Below are 23,980 nucleotides of genomic sequence, written 5' to 3'. Positions count from 1 at the left end.
ACCCCTGGCTGACCCGGCCCGCTCCCCGCACCCACCTCTCGCCCCTGGGGCAGCTGAACTGCACACCAACAGTAAGACTGCTGCTGCCTTTGTGGGGTAAGTCTCCAAATAACGCATACACACACACAAAAAAAAATTTACTGCAAATCTTTGAAAGTTTCCACCCTTGCCCTGTACAGGACAATGTTGGAGAGATTATCTGGGGAAAGGGGGTACAGGGTAGAACTCCAGGGAAAGTGTTGGGGGTGTGAGAGAGAGGGTGGGAGATCAGTCATTTAGAGACAGTTCCTGGACTGTCCAGGACTGTTCTCGGCAGCATTTCAGTGAGCCGAGTTCGTTTTTAGTCATTGTACCTGTAAACAAAAGACGCAATCAGGGTTGAAACAGCTGTATGACATAATGTTTCTATTGGGATCTTGAGATCCCCTTTGGATAATCCGAAATTCACATAATTGATATTCAGATAATCGTGGTTCCTCTGTAGATGGCTGCTTTTGGGAAAGTGTCTATAGTTAAAGAGCATAGGTATCCAGATCACTTATTTCAAAATCAAAAACAAAAACTACATATGTAGAGCAATATCTATGAGCCAGATCAGTTTTTCTCCATTTTTCCTGAAGTATCACAAACAGCTCCCGTATGCATTTAATTTTAAAAAGATGTGGTGTTGTTTTCAAAATTGCAATTTGGAAAGAAAAGCAGTATGTAAAAACATATTTTATTTATTTTATAAACAATATATTTCAAGGATACAGGTAACCCTTGACTAATGTGATAGTTATATTCCTGATAATCGCTGTGTAAAGTGAAACTGAGCTACTGGAACTGCACTTTTATATATATTCCCATAGTAGCATAAGTAAATCCATTGGATCACGTTGGTAGATCATTAAACAAATACAAAGTTCAAAATGTTAATACAAGACACCAAAATAGACATGAAAACATGTAAACAGAATATTGTTTAATTTCTTATATACAAGATTTCTTATCTGGAGCTGGAAGGTGGTGTTATTTTCATCTGACTCATCTGCAGCACTGGAATTTGAGAGTTGAGGATCATTAGACAATTCTTCTGTTTAGGAGAGGAGGGTGCTAGACACCATATAAAGAAACATAATCTCAAAGATCATAATTTATGGATTATTAGCATATGCAAATTGATAGGAAAATTAGATTAGAGATAAATCCAAGGCTGACAGACTGGTGTGAGAGAGGTAGGTTCCGGTTCATGGGTACTGGGATCTGTACCATTAAAATGGTCTCCACTTGAAACATGTTGGGCTCAGTACCCTTGTGAGTCACGTAAATAAGAGAATTTAAGATTAAAGGATTAAATTTCGAAGCTGTGATGCACCAAAGAGCAAGGTTAAGACAAGAGAGAAGATGATAAGGAGACCCATGCTAAAATACGATACAGTGTACAAATTTGAGACTCTGTATCAAAATGCATATAGCTTTCAAAACAAAACTGAGAACAAAGAATGCAAATAGAAAATGTAAGTATGATTTGGTAGCTACTACAGAGACATGGCTGCAGCATGACAAGGATTAGGAACTGAATATTGAAAGGTACAAGAAATAAGGACAGAAAGCTAGGAAAACATGGTGATTTTAGCATAATAGGGAAGGTGACCTAGTACAGAAAACCAGGATGCGAATACTGTTTGGTTAGAGACAAGAAATGATTAAGGCAAGAGGTTATGTGTGGGATGGTACTAGAAAACAGCATCAACATAGAAAGATGGAGCATTAAGAAAGAAATATGGGAGTTTTTCTGAAAGGCATGACCATAACCATTTGAGGTTTGAATCTACATGTAAGGTGGAAAAGTAAGATGGTCAAATGTGGCCCAGATGACAAGTTCATGAAATGTTATTGAGATAGTTTCTTAGAACAACATGTACTAGAGCTGACCAGACAGCAGGTTATACTAGATCCAGCACTGTGTAACAAGATAGGACTAATTGATGATTTCATAATGAAAGCATCCCAAGATAGCAGCAACCATGATATGACCAAACTTTTCATTCAGTTTGAGAGAGATGAGTGGGTTTGAGACTATTTTAAAAATTTAAATAAGGGTATCATGAGGGCATGAAAGTAGAGATGACTAAACTAAATTGGTAAATTAGGTTAAAGGATAGGTGAAAAGAGATACATAGACAGATACTTGAGAGGAAAAGTTTGAAATACACAGAATAGAATCATTGCAATGAGCAAGGAATGTTCCAAGGGGGATACCTCTACCATCCATGTTTAATTTGAAAGGTTTAATACTGGATCAAACTTAAGGAAAATGCATTTAATTGTGCAGAGACAGGGAGCTGAATCTTCTTTGGCTGGGTTCTAGTTCCACTGAGTTTTGTGGAGGGTGTTACGTAGTGAGGCCTAATGAGATTGCTTGCCATAGCCTACCAAACTCCTCATATTAACTACCCATTGCACCCCAATGGTATCCCTTTTGTCCAGATCTAGCCCTATCTTACCATGTGCCGTTCCCAAAATAACTTGCCACTCAGTGTTGTCTACTGAATGGTGGGAATCTTTTGCCCCTGAATATCATTAAGAGGCTACTGTGCATCAGGACAAGTGTTCACAATCCAGTGTTGCTCCTCACTGGCAAGCTAATGGCACAGCAGCCACAAAGCCATGCTGTTCGTGGCACGTAAATGACATGATTGATGCTTCCTTGACTATATAGCCCCACTCTTCACAACTGCTGCTATGTGACCATCAGCGTACCTGTTCTGAGCAACATTTAATCTAAACACCCTCTCTAAGTCACCATTATTCTGTTCCATATGCCCACTGAAGACCAGGAGGAAACCATCACATAAAGGCTAGCAATCCAACAATTCCTGATATGGGTTTTTATTTAGACAGCAATAGCTGACACAAATGTAGCGAGTAGTGGCTGCAGTTCACCTCCGTAATGTAAGCTAAATGCAAGCATGATGACAACAAATACTTTACAGTGCAATATTGCCTGCTGTTGTTGACTAGAACCATGTCATGGCAGAGTACTATTCTACTAATGAGAAATGGAGCAGTTGACTTCAATTACTACCACTAAGGTTGCTGAATGCTCAAAAGCAAACTTCAGTCATTACGGCATTTCCAACACTCCATGAGCGACAACGGCCTCGGTTCATGTGAAGGTATCATTAAAAATGAACAAAAGAATCAGAAAGAAATCAAGCAAATTCTTCATACAAGTAATCCTTGAGTGGAGAGACACATTCACTGAAGATATGGAAAATAGTCCAGAACAAAGATTAATGTCACACCAAACAAAAACTGGTCTTCCAAGAGCAAAGATGCTTCTGAAGCCAGAATTAGTAATAGGAGATGAGTGATCCCTTGAAAGTACAGGATATCTCTCTTTCATTCTTGTCAAAATATCGTTGAGTGTGTTCTCTTCCATGTGCTATTCCTCACTCTATGCTTGAGTTATATAACTCCAAGTCACGTTGCAACTTCCTTTTTAGTGGTTCAGCAAAGTTACTGATGATGGTAACCGCTTGTTGATATGTCTAGCCAAGAAACAACAAAGGCTAAACTCAAAGGTCATGCAAATAAGCAGGTAACACAAAGGTGGTGTTTCCCTTGCATTACAATCAATGAACAAGTTAACTGTGCAAATCCCATTTTTGGAAGCTATCCAATTTACCTCCCAAAGATTATTCTGAGGGCTTGTTCTTAATGATACATTTTTAAGTGTTGTCCCCATTACCTGAATTAAAGGGTAACCAACAACTTTGTACATTTGTTGGAAGGTTCAATAGGACATCTACACAATTTCTTTTTATTCTGCTGTTGGTAAAAGTTTATGCTGACAAATTCATTACTATTATGAAAATGTCATTGCATTCTAAAAGAACCATGTATTTTTATATCTTTAAAAGCTGTGGATTGCAATAAGAAAGAACAGCTTTTAAAAACAAGAATTTACCAGAATGGCTGCACAACTTTACACAATGAATGCTAACTGTAAATTTCTTTTTGTGGCAATGGATTCTTGCAATGTGCAGATGATCAGGAGTTGATGAACAGCTTAAAAATGAAGCTGCTTGATTCTCAGCTAACTGAACAGGTTGGAACTGGAAGCAAGTTACAGAGACACAGGCAGAGAGAGAGAGAGAAAGACACTGAAGGGTGTGCTGTTGTTCTTCCCGCCATAAGCTGCTTGTTCTCTCCAGTAAAAAAAAATTGAACTTAAAATAAACCAGATAACTTTCCTGTGGAAATAGCAATAGCTATGATTTTTGAATTCATAAATCAGTATCTTTTTCCAAATGAATGCTCTGTACTTCTTACAGACCAATAGAAGCTTTCAGAGAACCTCAACTGAACACTAAGGGCCTGACTATCTGAAGAAGGATTATCTCAACATCATAACCAGGAAGGAAAGAGCACGGATCTGACTTACCAGTTTTTATTCTACTCAGTCAATAATCTAACTTTCTTAGTTATTTGTCTGTGTGTATATGTCTGTAAGGTGGAGTTTGAAGACTTAGTCATAATCTAGTTCCTTATAATAAATAAACAATTATTGTTTCATGCAGAAACTTGATTATGCTTTCAAATTTGGACTGAGAGACAGGTAAACTGGAGTACTCAAAATAAAAACATTTAACATTTGGTTTGACTCTGGGAACAGCAGGCCTCGACTTATGGTGTGCTACCCTAATGGATTATAACAACACAGCAACATTTATTTTTTTCCCCCAGTAGATTGGCATCTTCTTGAGATTTGACACAGGATCTGTTTTTCATGATTTAGCAATTCCGAAAAAACTTACAAATTAGCTCCTCATTAAATTACAATGCTGTAACACAATGAAGTCTGATGAAACTTTTTACTGTATCTAGGATATCTGAAGCTGCAATATTCAAAGGCTACGTATATTTTTGATCAACTGAAGTTCAAAAATATGCACCTTTTCCATAAATGTTTTTATCAGAAGAAAAACATATTGATTATTATCCCTGACTATCACAGCTGTAAATCAAATGAGAAGTTGAGGTATTTATCACAAATTCAGTCCAGACCTTAACATAATTCCCCAAAAGGGATCAGGGCAGATTTAGTTTGGCACCTATTTTACAGTTTACCAAATTTTATGCTCTACTGAAAACAAATTTAAAATGCTAGATAGATAGTCCACACAGCTTAAAGTTTGAATCCAAGTCCCACTTCACAGATTTGATCTACATTGGCATTACAGTGCAGTAAATACCCATATTTTTGGAGGTGTTCAGTTTTCATTTAAGATGTTGGCTATCTACTATGCCAAGTAAAACCTTCTATGGTACTAATATGAAGAAGTGGAAAAATATTCTGATGAATATTTATCCCTTAAAATAACTGCAATAGACTTTTCAGTAATTTATCTCAAAGTTGTTTGTGAAACCTTGTTGTGCCCAAATTGGCTGCCATGCTTCCTCCATTACAACGGTTACTGCAATTCAAAGGTACCTCGTTGGTTGTAAAGCATATTTGGAAGTCATGTGAAACACTGCATTGCAAGTCCATCTAATCCAGCCAGACACCACTACTCCTTGCTCCCCTTTGACTTCCCCTCTCAATCCCTTTTCCCTCCCCATTCCATATCCCTCCTCCTTGTTTTCCACAAGCTCCCCATCTCTCCCTGTTGCCATGCCACGCACTTACTTCAAGTTGCAAGTTTGCTTTAATCTTGCTTAATTCTTCAGTCATACGATTCATAGTTTTCTTCGATTTTTCTAGTTGCTCTCTGAGCTGCTGAACTTCTTCTGATTTGGTTTGCAGATTGGCTCTCAACGAGGCAGATTCCAAGTCAGTTGCATTCAATTGTTCCTCCAAGTTCAGCCTCTACAAAGGAAGTATACACTTTAAATCACTTCAAAAATGCCAAAATCACAACGGCTACAAAATTGAAAAAGACCTAAGACTGGTGTGGATATTATGATGGGTCATTAATGTATATTTGTTGCTTCTGAGCCAACAAACAGTGTGCAAATTCTGTACTGCTTGCTCATTTAATTGATTGTGATATATAGCCAATGCAAAGTATACTGTTGAGTTGTCATAGTCTGAGCAGAGATTGCAAAATTGTGAGAGGCTAATGTGTTCAAGCAAGCTTGCAATGCTTAAAGTCAACTTGCATTTCTTAAATGAGCACGTGCTCGAGCAGATGTTAGAGTAATTTTAGAAGTGATTTTTGCCTGTGATAGATATAAGAACACTGCAGGATGAGACAGAGTTGTTCGAACATTTTCTTACGTTTCACTGAAAGCTTTTGTACTAGAGTTAGAGAATGAGGCAGTTGTCATCTATACACAAGTAAGGTGATAAGAAGTCCTTTCAGAAAAACTTAAAAAAGGCAGTAGGGGCCATATAGACATGGAAGTTAATGTTGGGCATCTAGTCCTGCAAAAATATATGCAGTGCTGCAAGACGTTCAATGAACTGTGTTTAATTCTGGTCTCCTGGTATAGGAAAGATGTTGTGAAATTTGAAAGGGTTCATAAAAGACTTACAAGGATGTTGCCAGGGTTGAGGTTTGGAGCTATATGGAGAGGCTGAATAGGCTATGGCTATTTTCACTGGAGTGTCAAAGGCTGAGGGGGGATGTTACAGAGGTTTTAAAAAACATGAGGTACATGGCTAGGGTGAACAGCCAAGGTCTTTTCCCCAGGATAGGACAGTCCAAACTAGAGGTCATAGGTTTAAGTTGAGAGGGGAAAGATTGAAAAGGATCTAAGGGGCAACAGTTTCACGCAGAGGGTGGTGTGTGTATGAAATAAATTGCCAGAGGAAGTGGTGGAGGCTGGTACAATAACAACATTTAAAAGGCATCTGCATGGGTATATGAATAGAAAGGGTTGAGGGGGATATGGGCCAAATACTGGCAAATGGGACTAGATCAGTTTAGGATTTCCTGTCAGCATGGACAAATTGAACTGAAGGGTCTGTTTCTGTGTTGTACATCTTCATGACTCTATGACCTAACCTAACGGTTAAGGTCAGGGACATATCTCCAAAAATCAAATATCACCACCTAGATCAATACCTACACACACTGCTCAACACGCTATCACCTCATAAGATGCCCACCAACAACATTTATCAATCTTAATTCATATTCAACATTCACCTAAACCCCTCTTGCTAGCAGAGCTGCAAGCATCATTATCACTTCTCCTAGCTTGTTCATACTGTCAGCCATTCAACCATGGTAGCCACACACAAACAAACTGCATCACACATATTGATAAATTTCTCTCTCCTTTTGCAGGACAGGATGACGAATTATTGGAGACAGCAGCACTGTACATGTAGAGGACTGAAAGACTTCATATCCTCATCCCTGTGGAGCCAGATACACATCGTCATTGTAGTAGTCCGTGATAGGACTGAAAACATTGAAAATGATTATATTCTTGTACCTAATCCTCCTTCTCATTTCCACTTCTATCTCATCCTCTCACCTCTTCTGATTTGTATGATGCACATAGCGTGAGCATGTACATCTTATTTTTTACCCTCCCCTTACCACAACCCCAATCTTGTACTTTTCTGCTTTCAGATACTGAAGAATTACAACTTGGCCAATCAATTGGATAAGAGAAAGTTGGAAGAACAGGAATGCAGTAATGAAGAGATAATATCTTAATTTTTCCTCCAGTTAGAGCTAGCAGCTCAGAGACTCACACTGTACACACATTTAGCAGATATCATGGAGAAAAGGTCTGTACTTGGAGAAACAATGGGTAGCCAGGGTGGGAGATAAGGGAAACATAGATATAAGTTCATCAGATAGCAAGGTTGCACCTTTGTTTTGCTGTACAAAACTTACATGAGGACTTTGATGTGCACACAAAAGAAGGCCAAAGGGTACAGGTACTGAAATGTTTAGTTCACTTTGGCATCACTTTTCTCTAACTCCTTTCTCTGTCTTTAGGCAGTGAGAAAGCATTCATTTTAACTCTATCTCTCCAGTCATAGCCAGCAAATCACATGAAATGGCTACACTTGCTGTGCCCACATCATTACCTCTGGGGGTTCTAAAGATGAATGTAAATAGGGCCCTCAATGCCCATTAGCAAGGTTCTTGTTTTGCAGTTCAGCACTTAGTTAGAGAACCAGCCACTTACTTCTTGTAGGCATGCATCTCATTTCTGCTGACTGCACCCTGTTTTCCCACCTCACTCACCAAGGTCCATGCTCTTCTGGGATTGGCAGATATGTTTTTCATTTTCTACCTTTTCAAGTTCCTCCATGGCCTTGCCTCACCCTCACTTTGCAAATTCCTGTCCACCCACAACCCTCTAAGCACTCTGTGTTCCTCCAACTATGGTCTCTTGAGCGTATCCACTTTTAACCATTCCATGATTGCCACTGCCATTCTTTCAGCTGTCAAGATCCTACGCTCTAGAATTCCCTCACTAAATGTCTCTGCCACTTTACCTTTCTTTACTCCTTTGAGAAGCTCTAATCTCTTTGCAAAAGCTTTTATTCATCTACCTTTCTATCTTCTCATATTGCTCAGTGTCAAATTGTATTTGTTTTTGCTCCTGTCAGTCACCTTGAAATCATTTACTTTGTTAAAGTCACTATATTAAGAAAGTTGTTGTTATTGGAGTAAAGGGCAATGTGTGCTGTGATCAAATTATTTTAATTTCCCTTGACGCTTTGTGGCTTTGTTGAATAGTAATATTTTCTTTGCTGAGCTCCTTATTTTCTTTTGGATACTTGCTTGAGGTCATTAATTTAAATACACAATCCTGTAGAAATACTTTGATGACTAATAATTATGTAACCCTAATTGCAAAGTATTTGGCCCAAAACTTCAGGAACACCTTTTATGCTTGTTCACAAACAACATGAACTTGCCTCATAATGAATTATACAAATAAAATTTTGCTCCCGGCTTGCTGAAGAATGTCCAGCAACAATTATACATAGAAAGGTGCTGGCACTTTTAGAATAAAGGACTACTTTGTGGGTGGAAAGGAGGATAGTGCTAAAACAAAATTAGCTTTTATAGGCTCAACAATCAGCAAGAAGGGAAACAAGCTGGTGCTAATGAGAAGTAAAGGTCACCAAGGTTAAAAAAAATTGCAAATGTTTTGCTGAGTCCCTTTCTTCTAATATGCCACTGCCACAATTTTCCGTTAAATAGAAAATTGCATCTGTTGTGTTACAGACCATTTTGCGTGGGCAAGCTTTTCATGTGTCAATACCTCACTTAAACTAGGGAGAGCAACTCACTGAATTGCTGATCCGCTGATGCAGACTGTGCCACATCAACTCACATTTCCCCAACCTTGCAAATAGAGCTTTTAATTATTTTAAACAAAATTTAGTTGCAGCCCCATATACAACATCTCAGATTTGTCAAGAAAATAAAATAGAAAAGATCTTTTGTAGCCTTTAATATGCATTTACAGTTTTATCCACAAAGAAGATAACTTTCGGTCAAATTTTATAAACATTAAACAGATACTGCTGGCTTTCTAATCCTTCCTAACTTTCAATAAAGATACATTTAGAAGGTTCAACTCTCCTCAGGAATCAAATATCTATATGATAAATTATGATTTTATGAATTGGTAATAATTACCATAGTACACATGTAAAATGGATAAATCTATTAGGACAGAAAAGAGAAACTAATTTCCTTGAATCAATATTATCTACTCAATTTTTAAATTATCAAATGTACAATTTTTAAAAATTTATTCACGGTTTGAGGGTATCGCTGGTAGGCCGCATTTATTGCCCAATCCTAGGCAGCAATTAAGATTCAACAATATTGCTGTAAGTCTGGAACACATGTATGTCAGACCAGGTAAGGATGGATGGCAGTTTCCTCCCCTAAAGGACATGAATGAACCAGATGGGTTTTTTCCTGACAACCAACAATGGATTCATAGTCATCATTAGACTCTTAATTCCAGATTTCTATTGAATTCAAATCCCACCATCTGCAGTCCTGGCATTTGAACCCCGGTCCCCAGATCATTACCCGAGTGTCTGGATTAACCATGTTAGGCTATCGCCTCCCCATATCTTTTAAAAATTATCTTTTATGACATTTAACTTTAAAAGCTATAAAGTTTATACACTGTTTAAAATAACAGTGAAACAGAAATAGAACATTGAGCTCAATGAACCTGTTTTACAATTTCTGCTTATCACAACAATTCAAACTTTTTAACATACTATTCTGTCAAATATTATATTTTGATTAGGTAAAGAATTATACCCAACATTTCATTAACAAATGGAAATACCGAAAACCTGTATTACTATTATTATGGCTAATGTCACTATCGAAACTATGTAATATAATTTCAACTGGATTACAGACATCTGATTCTCAAGATCATGATTCTTTTCTTAATTATGTTATTGTTATACGTACTAAATGCCTTTTAAATCGTTTTCCACAATGCTTTTTATGTTTATGTAATATTAAATAGCATTTACTCTGAATTAAGTGTTAATGAACAGGGGGTGTATTTGGCACTGTTTCTTTACTGTCATACACTTTTGTCAAGATTATCTATTAAATCAACCTTGGATAATTCTCCTGTGAACATAACTGGCTTTGTTTACATTTAAGATTCTTATTACTGAAGTTTACTGCTTTCAACATTAATTGAAATTGAACTGTTTTATGATCACCTTTTCACTGAGATTATTAATGAATCCTTCCTTATTGTACAATACAAATATCTTCATCCCAATTTCTTGGCAACATAATTCTCCAGGAAAATGTCACAATTGCATTTCTCTAGAGTACTGTTCTCTAGAGTTTATTATGCCTATATAAATTACTACATTACCACAATTACTACATTGTTTTTGTTACAAGCTCCAATTATTTATTGCTTAAAACTCGGAGCAACAGTGCAATAATTGTCAGAGGATGTATCCAAATACTGTTATTCCTAATCTCCGGTCATACTGATTCTATCTGGTGAATTCCTGAGCCAAATCCTCACTCACTGGTCTTGATATGTCATCCTTTACTCTCAGGACTACTACTTTTTTAATCTTTTTATCTGTTTTCTTCAAAATAATGTCTCTTGGAATATTTACTTTGCACCTTGGTTACCTTGCAACCTTATCAACATTAACTTATTCAACAAACAAATTGATGGTCTTGTTTTAATCGACTAGATTCTCTAAGTCCAATGTTGATATCCTTTTGAAAGTTTAAAGAAAAGCAAAATAGTTTAAAAATAATTGGGATGTACGCCGTTAAAAATCTGTAACCTGGTGTTGTGTGATTTTTAACATTAAAAATAATGGGTCACATATTTCAGAGGAAATGAGGAAAAAGTATTTCTCTCAGAGGGTTGTGAGTTTTATGAATTCTTTTCCTCAAAAGGCAGTAATTCTTGATTCATCTCTCCAAAGGGATGTAAGATGATCAGGGATATGCAGGTATGTAGAGCTGGCCTTTAAATCCGACCAGATGGTGGAGCAAGCTCAAAGGTCCGAGAGGCCTACGCTTGCTCGTACCCAATTCTTGATGCAGAAAACATCATCAGTCTTCATACTTCCTTTACCATCAAAAAATGTTTCAAAAGGAATATGGAGGAAGATAAAAGAGGTGGGGGAGTGGCATTGCCAATCAGGGATAGAATCACAGCTGCAGAAAGGAAGGTTGTTGAGGAGCGTTTGTCTACTGAGTCATTACGGGTAGAAGTCCGAAACGGGAAGCGAGGGAAGAGAATGCTGTGCCTTTAGCGATGATCTTTGTGTTTTCACTGCCCATTGGAGTAGTACCAGATGATTGGAGGTGGCAAATGTTATTCCCTTGTTCAAGAAATGGAATAGGGATAACCCTAAGAATTACAGACCAGTCAGTCTTATGTTGTTCGTGGGCGAGTTATTGGAGAGGATTCTGAGAGATAAAATATATGAACATTTGGATAAGTATAGCTTAATTAGAGATAGTCAGCGTGGCTTTGTGAGGGGTAAGTCATGCCTCACAATCCTTATTGAATTCTTTGAGGATATGACACAACACATTTGATGAAGGTAGAGCAATGGATGTGATATATGTGGATTTTAGCAAAGCGTTTGATAAGGTTCCCCATGGTAGGTTCAAGTAAGGAGGCATGGGATACAGGCAAATGTGGCTGTCTGGATTCAGAATTGACTGGCCCATAGAGGAGGATGGTAGTAGGTGGAAAGTATTCACCCTGGAGCTCGGTGACTAGTGGTGGTCCACATGGATCTGTTCTGGGACCTCTGCTCTTTGTGATTTTTATAAACAACTTGGATAAGGAAGTGGAAAGGTGGGTTAAGACATTTGCCGATGACACGAAGGTTTGGGGAGCGGTGGATAATGTGGAGGGCTGTTGTAGGTTGCAATGGGACAGTGACAGGATGCAGAACTTGCCGACAGTGGCAGATGGGAGTTCAACCTGGAAAAATGTGAAGTAATTCATCTTGGAAGGTCGTATTTGAATGCAAAATACAGGGTTAAAGGTAGGGTTCTTGGCAGTGTGGAGAAATAGAGAGATCTTGGGGTTTATGTCCATAGATCCCTCAAAGTTACCACTCAAGTTGATTAGGCTGTTAAGAAGGCATATGGCTTTCACTAGCAGGGGGATTGAGTTTAAGAGCTGCAAGGTTATGCTGCAGCTCTATAAAGCCCTGGTTAAACCACACTTAGAGTATGGTGTTCAGTTCTGGTTGTCTCATTATCGGAAGGATGTGGAAGCTCTAGAGATAGTGCAGAAGAGATTTACCAAGATGCCACCTGGACTGGAGGGCATGTCTTATAAAGAAAGGTTGATGGTGCTAGGGCTTTTCTCATTGGAGCAAAGAAGAATGAGAGGTGACCTGATAGAGGTGTACAAGATGATGGGAGGCATAGAGTGGATAGCCAGAAGCTTTTTCCCAGGGCAGAAATGGCTATCACGAGGGGGCATAATCTTAAATTGTTTGGAGGAAGGTATGGGGAGATGTCAGAGGTTGGTTCTTTACACAGAGAGTGGTGGGTGCGTGGAATGCATTGCCAGTATTGGTAGTAGAATCAGATAAATTAGGGACACTTAAGTGACTCTTGGATTGGCACATGGATGATGGTAAAATGTCAGGTATGTAGGTTAGTTTGATCTTAGAGTAGGAGAAAAGGTCAGCACAACACCGAGGGCTGAAGAGTGTTTTCTGTGCTGTACTGTTCTATGTAACCCATTGGGAATTTAACATTATTATTCTGCAACTGTAGATGTATTCTATAGAAAGTAACATCAAACACTTCACAGTACAGCAGACAGAATTTTATTACCTCAAGTACCTGGTGACTGCATGGAATGGACTACTGAGTAAGTCTCTGCAGAACAGGAAATTGATTTAGAAAAACAAAGGAATAGTGTACAAGTCAATCTAAATTACAAGTGTCTTAGTTCAGAAATAATGATTAGAATAAAATCTTTCACAGTCCATTATGGCAGCATTCTCTCAATAGAAAAGAAAGTTCATTTTTCTACCTTTAGACAAACACAAACATACAATGATTTCTAATTCATCTATTTATTTTGGAATGAAACTTCAGTATATGCTCTAAAAATAGTCATTTCTGGAACTAATAGGCTATAATTGCTAGCAGTAATCATAATTTTCTAATTTAATAATAGTTCAGCAGAAGCTATGTATTATGTAGTAGATAAATGTGCTTTGATCAAACTGTAACTAATTCTACTAAAAATTGCTTGACAAATTTAAATGAATTTAAGATTTTTTTCAATCTGATATTTTTTGAACTGAACAAGAATTAGTTTCTGTTGCTGCAATATTAAAATGCTGAACATGATGCCTATGTGCTGTTTTGCTCTGATAAACAGCCCTTTATCCATACTATTAGATTCAGAAGAATGAAACCACCAAAATATAGGGGGGAAATATCAGTGGGTCGAGATATAGAGAATTAATAAAAATGTACCTGCACCGTTGTTGATTATTATTTAGACACATTTCTATGAATTGTACCATCATTGAAAAGTAGTTACCTTTGTCTGGAGCTCTAGCACTTTGCTTTGTAGTGCCTGAGTCTCAGTCTCCAGCTGGTAGATTGTCTGCTGCTTATGTTCAGAAATCTTTTCAACAGATTCTTGAGCAATATGAAGAGATGAAAGTTCTGTATTCAGCTGTCTTATTGTATCCTGACAATGATTTACCTAAAACAGGAATAAAATGTCATGCCACATCATAAGATCAACAGCTTGTTTATATGATGTAAAGGGAACCTGATGGACTTGAACAGATTAAAGAAGTGCACTTACCATTCTAACAGCTAGGGTTAGTTAGATACATTCCTGGTGTGACTTCACAAGGATTGTCATTGTGATATTAGTGATGATTGGGGTTCCTTCATCGAACTTTCCCTTTTTGATATTACTGAAGCCTGATTCCCCCAGATTGCCTTCAGCTGTCAATTTTAGTTGTCATTTGACAACATTTTACATTCTAGCAGATACTGTGCAAATACATCTTGTTCTATGTGCTATCCAGAAAAGTAATTTGGTAGAAACATATTGAGATATTTTAAAAGAACAAATCACAAAGACGGAGTCCCATATTTTTGTTCTCTGGTCAGGTGCATAGATGCAGGAGAAATCCCAACTCCACAAACCTGACTTTTAAAAATGGCTGCCAAGTTTACTAATTTTAAAGGAGGCTGTCAGTTACTGCAATGAGCTGGACAGAAAGCCAGCCTCTTTCAGCTCTCACTCTTATCACTCCCCATCACCCCAAGCCCCATCAATACGAATCCATGCCAGCTAAGACCTTCATCCATCTCCCATGATCCTTGACCAGGTGTCTTACACTACTCCATGTCCCATGGTACCTCAAACTCTTTATGCTAACTTTATTCCTATTTCTACACACCACCTTTTCCTCCCTCACTTAGCATGTCAACTTAGCTGATAACCATAAGTTCTCATGCACAGAGGAGGAAAAGTGAAGCTCTATGACTTAAAGTTCTATTTTGCAGACTATATTGAGAAGAGCAGATTACACTCAATAGATTAGAATAGAAAACAGACTAAATAAACACACATTTTAAGATGGTTTGACAGATCTTGATATTTCAATAGTGTTCTAGACAGGTTTGCACTTCTCAACATGTTGGGCAGTTCCAATGGGTTTGTGCATCTTTCCATACAATCGTCTTTACTGTTAATAATCCCAATGGTACATGACCACCTCCCACTCCCTCTAAGGAACTCTGACTCTGTCCCTAACGTGTTATGTAGCCATACTGACAGGATACCTCAGCTCTTCAAGGGGTACCCAAACTATCCAAAAAAAAATGCACTGAGAACAGACCAGATCTTACTTGGCTCAATCTCCACAATCCAGGTTCCAGATACCAATGACTCCAAAATACGTTTCTCATGGAGGCAGCAAATGGCCAACATCCTCCCTGAAAAATGGAGGTATGAACTATGGATGATGTCAATCCTGCCCCCATGAAAACAGGAAATGCTAAATTCAGGAGTGGGAATTAGGATTCCATGAAGTTCTGCCATATTTGCCACAATGGAGAGGCTTCCCTTTGTGGTGATAATCTGATTTGAATCTTATAATGCAGGTATTCTGAGCCACTTTGTGGTGGAACAATAGACATTTGACTTACAGTTTTCTTATTAGAACTTTGAGTAATGTTAGTGATAAATACCATCAGAAATTTGTCCCAGTGACAAAAATGAGGTTTAAAATTTGGATTCTACTCATAAAAGTCTATCAAACAAATATCTAATCATCTCCTTGTTTTTAAAAAAACATCCTGTAGTAATTTTGGGTGAAATTTTCCTTTTGAAGCTTATCAATTTAGTGTGATAATGAGATGCTGGAAGTAGATTCAGAGAAAACTGCATAATGATTTTACAGTGCCACTTCCACTCAATACATTTCAAAGGAGCACCTTATGATAGCGTTGCCATCATGAGTAGAAATTCACATGACAAATCTAAATTTGTCAGAATATTTATTTCCTGAGTCCTCACTTCCTGTATCTTGAGTCACATATCTAAACGTTAACATTTCAAATGGAAAACCTGTGAAACTTAGGCAAGTTAATTATGGCAGTTAATAGAAATCCTATTCAAATAAATTAACCAATGAATTCCAGTTCTGTTTTCAATTAATCACGTTATTGCATTTTTCAAGAAGAATCTTTGCCTGATTAATGAGAGGTTTGATCAGTACTGCTGCAACCTGTAAGAATCTGCAGGCTATTACTCTCCTTGCACAAGTGGAATATTGGCATATTAAAGTGAAAGACTATGATGTAAAACAGCTTAGAATATAACAGTGACCTCCTGTGTGGCTTCATGATGATATGTTCTGTATTCTTGCAGCTGACTTTCTAAGCTGTGGATCACCTTATCACTGGACACTCTCTCTGACTGTGCTGATTTAAACTGCTGCATTAGATGTTCAATCTGCATTTCATATTGAAAATTCTATTGTGATAGGACAGAAAAGAGAAAATTTATCACAGAGACATTCTCTCTAATGGGAGGACATCTTTAGTAATGACAATACAGTATCCTTAAAGGACTCAGATAGCAGTGAAGTCAAGCATTAACAATGAAGCCTAAAACATATGTTGTTTTCAATTTTTAGAAAGTAAATCATAATAGTCCTGCTGTTTTATAAACAATAAAACTCTTCATTCAACAGGAAAAAAATACTGCAAATGTCACAAGAAGACTAAATTAATCTTTGGTTCAAAGGTTAAGATTCCAGAAGTGATAGTTTCACGTGGCTATTTCCAAAATACATATTATTAACATAGCATATTGTCAGAAGTCAACTTTATTATCTCAGAATCAATGTTATAAATCTCAAGTCTGGTACTGCTGGACATATTAATGAATTCCTTATTCATATTGGTTTAATCCAAGAATAGAACAGAATTATTTTGCTTTGGCAGTATACAACAAGAACAATTGTTTATACAATAACTTGAACATATTAAAAATCTGAAGATATTTTACAACGGAAATAGATAAATAGTAATCAAGCCATGGACAAATCATGGGACAATCAAAAGCCTGATTCAAGTATGGATTCTTTAAGACTGAATGAGAAATGGAAGGGCCTAGGGAGGTGCTCAATTGAAAAAAAGAGTGGATTTATGTGGAGTCTGGCCTGTTCCAGCTGATACAATTTTCACCAATATGGGAAGAAAGTGGGGTGTGACTCATCCAGGTCATAGTCAGAGAGTCATTCAGCACAAAAATAGACATTTTGGTCCAACTCGTCCATGCTGATCAAGTTTCCCAATAAACTAGTCTCATTTGCCTGAGTTTGCCCCATATCCCTCTAAATCATTCCTAATCATGTACCGACCAAATGTCTTTTAAATATTGTAATTACACCTGCACTACCACTTCCTCTGGCAGTTCATTCCACATATGAACCACCCTTGTGAAAACATTGCCCATCAGCTCCTTTTTAAATCTTTATCCTCTTACCTTAAAATCATGCCCTCTAGTTTTGAACTCTCCTACCCTAGGGAAAACACCTTTGTGATTCACTTTATCTATGCCCCTCATGATTTTATAAACGTATTTAAGTTCACTCCTGAATCTCCTAAACCCAGAGAAAGAAGCCCTAGCTATTCAGCCTCTCCTGAAAACTCAAACCCTCCAGTCCCGGTAACAATCTTGTCAATCTTTTCTACACCCTCTCCAATTCAATAATATTCTTTTTGTAGCAGGGTTGGGCCAGAAGTGTACACAGTACTCCAAAAGTGGCCTCAACAGCATCTTGTACAACTGCAACATGACACCCCAACTGTGATGATGCTGCTACTTGTTCTCCTTAGCTTTTTTCAAGAGGGGTTGTAAAGGCAGAAGTTCTGATTTGACTGGGTTTGGGACTATGCTAATGGCTAACAGGCACTGCTGAAGGCAACAATCAAGGAAAACTGAATGGCCTGAAGGTGGATAAATCACCTGGACCAGATGGACTACACCCCAGAGTTATAAGGGAGATGGCCGAAAAGATAGTGGAGGTGTTAGTGGTGATCTTTCAGGAATCATGAGAGTCAGGGAGGGTCCCAGAGAACTGGAAAATTGCTAACGTAACACCCATGTTTAAAAAGGGAGTAAGCCAAAAGACAGAAAATTACAGACCAATTAGCTTAACCTCGGTCATGGGTAAGATACTGAATCCATTATGAAGGATGAGATTTCTGAATACATGAAAGTATACAGTAAAATAGGGCAAAGTCAGCATGGTTTCATCAAGAGGAGGTCATGCCTGACAAATCTGCTAGAATTCTTTGAGTAAATAACAAGCATGTTAGACCAAGGAGAGCCAATGGATGTTATTTATCTGAACTTTAAGAAGGCCTTTGACAATATGCCGCACAGGAGGTTATTGAGTAAGGTAAGCGTCCATGGTGTTAGAGGCGAGGTGCTAGCATGGATAGAAGCTTAGCTGTCTGGCAGTAAACAGAGAGTGGGGATAAAAGGGTTTTTCTCAGGATGGCAGCCGGTGACAAATGGTGTTCCGCAAGGCTGTGTAGGGACCATAACTTTTCATATATTAACAACCTAGATGAAGAAACTGAGGGCTTTCTGGCTATGTTTACATACGATACAAAGATAGGTAGAGGGACAGGCAGCATTGATGAGGCGAGAAGGCTGCAGAAGGATTTAGACAGGTTTGGAGAGCGGGCAAAGAAGTGGCAGATGGAGTATAATGTGGGAAAGTGTGATGCACTTTGATAGGAAGAATAGAGGCATGGACTACTTTGTAAATGGAAAGAAATTTCAGACATCTGAAGTGTAAAGAGACTTGGGAGTTCTAGTCCAGGATTCTCTCAATGTAAACTTGCAGGTTGACTCAGTAGTTAGGAAGGCAAATGCAATGATGGCATTTATTTTGAGAGGACTTGAATATAAAATCAGGGATCAACTTCTGAGGCTCTATAAGACTTTGGTCATACTATATTTGGGGTATTGTGCACAGTTTTGGGCTCCACATTTCAGGAAAGATGTACTGGCCCTCGAGCGTATTCAGAGGAGATTCACAGGAATGACCCCAGGAAGGAAACATATAAAGAACGTTTGAGGACTCTTGGTCTATACTCGATGGAGTTAAAAGGATGGGGGTGGGGATGGGATCTCATTGAAACTTACAGAATACTGAATGGCCTGGACAGAGTAGATGTTGGGAAAATGTTTCCATTGCTAGGAAATACTAGGACCCGAGGACATGGCCTTAGAATAAAGGGAAGACCTTTTAGAATGGAGAATAAGGAGCAACTTCTTCACCCAGAGAGTGGTCAATCTATGGAATTCATTGCCACAGAAGGCTGTGGAGGCCAGGTCATTGAGTATATTTAAGACAGAGATGGATAGGTTCTTGAGTATCAAGGGGATCAAAGGTTACAGGGAGAAAATGGGAGAGTGGGATTCAGAAACTTATCAGTTATGATTGAATGGCAGAGCAGACTTGATGGGCTGAATGGGCTAACTTCTGCTCCTATATCCTATGGTCTAAAAGGCTTTTAGGTTTTTTTTACAATGTACAATGAAAGGGAAGTGGCCAGTTCTCCCAGTTCAGGGTTTTGTTCCTGGTTTGGTTTAGGTTTTAACGGGCAGTATGTTTGAAGCTGCTGCTCAAAGAAAGCTGCTGGGGGAAAAGGTTCCGTGCTTCAACAGATATTTCTGGCTGTCTCTCTCTCTCCTGTAAGAACCTGTATTTGAAGTTACCTTTTGTGCCAAGGGATGTTTTATGGGGCTGCTGCAGGAAATTGGAACAGCTCCTTTGTTGAGTTGCAGGAATATGGCATCATTTGGGCTTTCAAATAGTTGCTATTCTAAATTCTGTTTTACTTTGCTTGTTTCATTTGGTGGCGTGTAAATAAATTTTGTTCTACTTGAAACCAAGTAGTTTGACAAGCTGCATCATTCTTGGAATATCCACCTTATATCTGCCTAAAACAACGCTAAAGAAGTTACGATCTGGGCTATTCTTAAAATGTTTGAGTGGATCTGGCCTGGTCCAAAACACCAACTCCCATATTCAATAGTCTGAGCAAAGAAGGCAAGCATGTCAAATGCCTTCTTTACCACCCTGTCTACTTGTGGCACTATGTACGTGAGCCCCTAGGTCTCCCTGTTTGACAACACGCCCCAGGGATTTATCATTAATTGTATAAGTCCTGCCCAAATGCAATACCTCACATTTATTTAAATTAAACTCCAACATGCCAATCCTCAGCCCATTGGCCCAATTGATCATGAACTGCTTGTAATCTTAGATAACCTTCTTCACTGTGCATTGTTCCACCAATTTTGGTATCATCTGAAAACTTACTAACCATGCTTTCTAAATTCTTCTCAAAGTCATTTATATAAATGACAAACATCAGTGCACCCAGAATCAATCCTTGCAGAACACCGCTGGTCACACGCCTCCAGTCTGAAAAACAACCCTCCACCAACACCCTCTGTCGCCTATCATTAAGCCAATTTTATATCCAATTGGTAAGCTCTCCCTGAATCCCATGTAATCTAACTTTACTAACCAGTCTACCACGTGGAACCTTGTCAAAGGCTTTACTAAAGTCCATGTAGACTGCCCTCATCATCTTCTTGGTCACACCCTTAAAACACTCAGCCAAGTTTGTGAGACACGATTTCCCTCACACAAAGTCATGCTGACGATCCCTAATCAGCCTTTGCCTTTCCAAGTGCATGTAAATCCTATCTCTCAGAATCCCATCCATCAAGGTACCCACCACAGATGTCAGACTGACCAATCTATAGCTCCCTGGCATCTCCTGACAACTTTTCTTAAATAAAGGCATAGCATTAGCATTAGCTAGCACTTCACCTGTGGTTGCAGATGATACAAATATCTCTGCTGGGGGCCCTGCAATTTCTTCCCTAGCTTCTCACAACATCTTGGGATGCATTTGATCAGATCGTGGAGATTTATCCACCTTTCTGTTTTTTAAAGAAGGATCTGAAGAAGGATCACTGGACCTGAAATGTAAACTCTGATTTCTTTCCACAGATGTTGTCAGATCTTTTGAGTTGAGCTTTTCCTGCAATTTCTGATTTTGTTTATGTTAAAAAACAAACACAACTTTCAAGTATCTGCTCTTTGTGGACAATTCAGAAACAGATTCATGCCGCGTTTTTTATAATTTGTTTTTGAATCACCTCTTCTTTATAATCTATGCACTTGCATGTTGCATCATACACAAGGGAAGTTACTTGGAATGCATTCTTGTAAATGTTACATCTCTTTCCCAGTCAGATATTATATAATTACAGGTGAAGATATAACTTTCATTTGAGCCAAACCTTTTTCGAGACATCAACTCAATCTATAGGTAATTTCTGAACACACCTACTACCACTGTCGTGGACATCAAATCCCATTCTAAGCGCATTTTATGCAACAGAATTGGTGTACAATGCACTTCTGCCAATGTTTAAAAATATGGCTTTTAATGCACTGTCAGGAGGGAAACTACCTTCTGTATTTCTTAGTACAGTCATGTGTTCAGCTGTATTAGTTGAAGAAAACACTCCTTTGTATTTCTTATCCATCTCAGGTTTCTAGTTGTAGTTAAAGCCACAGCCTGATCCATGGTATTTTTATCATCAGTTCTTTTTTCAGACTTATTCTTATGAACCTCAATAAGTCCCACATCAGGTGTGAAACCAAAATCTGTTGGACCATTTGAAAACAGTGCTGAGTTTAAACAAAACTAATTTTCATTGTTTCACTGCTTTTAGAACAATATGGGAATCGTAAATTTATGAAGGAGATAAAAAGGTTTCTGAAGACCAGATATAGTGTTTAAATATCATGATCTGAAGTTAGTTAACTTTTCAAACCTTTATAAATGAAAAACACTAAGTTACAAGTTAACTTAAGTTAAAAGAAAAACACATTTCTGGAGTGCATTGATTGCCATCTAATGTAGATTAATAAAAACCATTGTCATCCTTAACATCATAAATGTAGCAGTAGAAGTAGGCTATTCGACCCATCAAGTCTGCCACTATTCAATGAGATCATGGCTAATCTTATAATTCTCAGTTTTAATTCCTTGCCTTTTCCCCAGGCCTGTTGGTTCCCTTACTGATTAAAAATCCATCTATGTCACTCTTGAATATTTTTAACAACTCAGTCTTCACATCTCTTAGTGATAGAGAATTCCACAAATTCACTTGCCTTAAAGAGAAGGAATGTATCCTCATATCTGTCTTAACTGGGCAACCCCTTACTTTGAGATTATCCCTTCTGATCCTAAACTCTCCCACAAAAGCAAGCAATTCATTCCTGCAGTTTCAACAGACTTCATCATTGACACTTACTAAGGGCTATTATTATACCTGAGCCCATTATGAATACTTGGCTGAATTGCAAAATCTCAAAACCACTGGTTTCACCAGGGAGATCTGAAGTGGCATTTTGATTCAAGTTTTAAGAAGCTCTTAAATGATTAGTTATATTTGATGTTTTTGGAACAGATGTTTAAATCCACGAGTGACTTGAAAGTTGCTAAATTAAATTTATGAATAAGAGTTTTTTTTAATCAAGTGTGCATCAGTGAGAGGTTTTTTTTCAGCTCCAAATGATTCACCAGCTCTGCTCATAGTGAACATAATTAGTGACTATTGAGGTGTTATGGGGGCATGAGAATGCATGGAAATAAGAATGAGTGCCATGGATGGTGTGTTAAGGAGAAATCATGGAGGGAGCATGATGTCTAAGGGATGAAGACTACAGATTAACAGCCTTTCATAAAGCTAGATAAAGTCCAAGAGAATTGAAGTAGACCCTTAATTAGCCCACTTCTGCATTTACCCTCCTCTGTAATAGCCACCAAATTTCCTTGGAGGCAGAAGGCCCACTCACATAAAGCCTCTGCCTCCCCCAGAGTAGAAATTGCTTGTGATGGGCTCCTTATGTTAGGGTAGATCTGTCGAGTCTGGAAATTTTCTGGCAGAAAATCATCTGACCCTAAGACTTAGGCACCTGCAAACTCTGTCTAAACAGAAGGGAAGGATAAAGGAGGGTTTCATAATAAAAATGTGGGATGCACACAGATCTGGAGGGGAATGCAATGTCAGTGTGAGACACAAAGAATTTTGTTAAGTGAAGATGAGTGTTTTAACTGGAGACAAGGGACCTACTGTAGGTTAGTAATGGCTCATTGACTCATGAGAGTAAGCAGGTTTCTGAAAGCTTCAAAGAGCTATGCTCTGCTCAGATCGTCTCAGTAAAACAACAAAAACTCTTTGTGGTAGAGTTTGATCTTGTGTGATGTGAGAAATGGATCATTGTTAATTAGCAGCCCATTCAATTCAATTGCTCAATATTAAAATTGAATCCATTGAACAAACAAAAAGATTTGAAAACAATTTGATGAAGTAATGAAAAGACTGGAAATGACAGACAACAAACACAGCAACAATAATGATAATAGATTATCTTTGGGCATCAAATTATATCAAATATGTGGCATGCTACATATGCATAGTATGTTAGAAGACTATTCATTCTAACCCAACTATCACCTTAAATAGTGACAAAATTATTCAAACAGACAATTCTTTACTCCTTTGGATTCATGTTTACATTATCAAAATGATAATTGTCTTCAAAACTCAATTATATTTTATGAATTATTGAACTTCGAAAGAAGTTATTCTTGATTATCACTCCTGAAATTTCCTGCAGGGTGAGGGTTCCCAGCAAAACAGATACAATGTTGGGGACCTTAAGAAGAGGAGATAGACCACATTTCTATGGTGTAGTGAGTGGGGAGGGCAATGAGGCCCTTGAGAATGGTTTTCCAAATGAATAGGAGAAAGTGGCAAGGAAGATTGATTTCTTAAGTTCAGCCTTGAGGACTTAGAAGAAATGCTGCAAAAGGTTTAATGACCTCACATGAGTAGTCAAGGTAAGTGAATGCAA

General features: G+C 38.1%; 1 protein-coding gene across 2 annotated transcripts in view; it reads right to left on the bottom strand.

Annotated features, from left to right (window-relative positions):
* The window catches only part of pmfbp1 (polyamine modulated factor 1 binding protein 1), a 791,959-nt gene that overhangs the window by 255,617 nt on the left and 512,362 nt on the right, over nucleotides 1-23,980 (bottom strand). For both annotated transcript variants that reach the window (XM_087995767.1, XM_087995768.1), the window contains 2 exons: nucleotides 14,023-14,190; nucleotides 5,678-5,857 (listed from right to left, as the gene is read on the bottom strand). In XM_087995767.1, the coding sequence (XP_087851893.1) occupies nucleotides 5,678-5,857; nucleotides 14,023-14,190 (348 nt within the window). The remainder of the gene's footprint in view (nucleotides 1-5,677; nucleotides 5,858-14,022; nucleotides 14,191-23,980) is intronic.

Source organism: Chiloscyllium plagiosum, unplaced genomic scaffold (genome assembly GCF_037043375.1).
Source record: "Chiloscyllium plagiosum isolate Xiang-an unplaced genomic scaffold, Cpla_swu_hap1 HiC_scaffold_17, whole genome shotgun sequence".
Taxonomy (NCBI): Eukaryota; Metazoa; Chordata; class Chondrichthyes; order Orectolobiformes; family Hemiscylliidae; genus Chiloscyllium; species Chiloscyllium plagiosum.
This window is presented reverse-complemented; position numbering and strand designations above follow the sequence as displayed.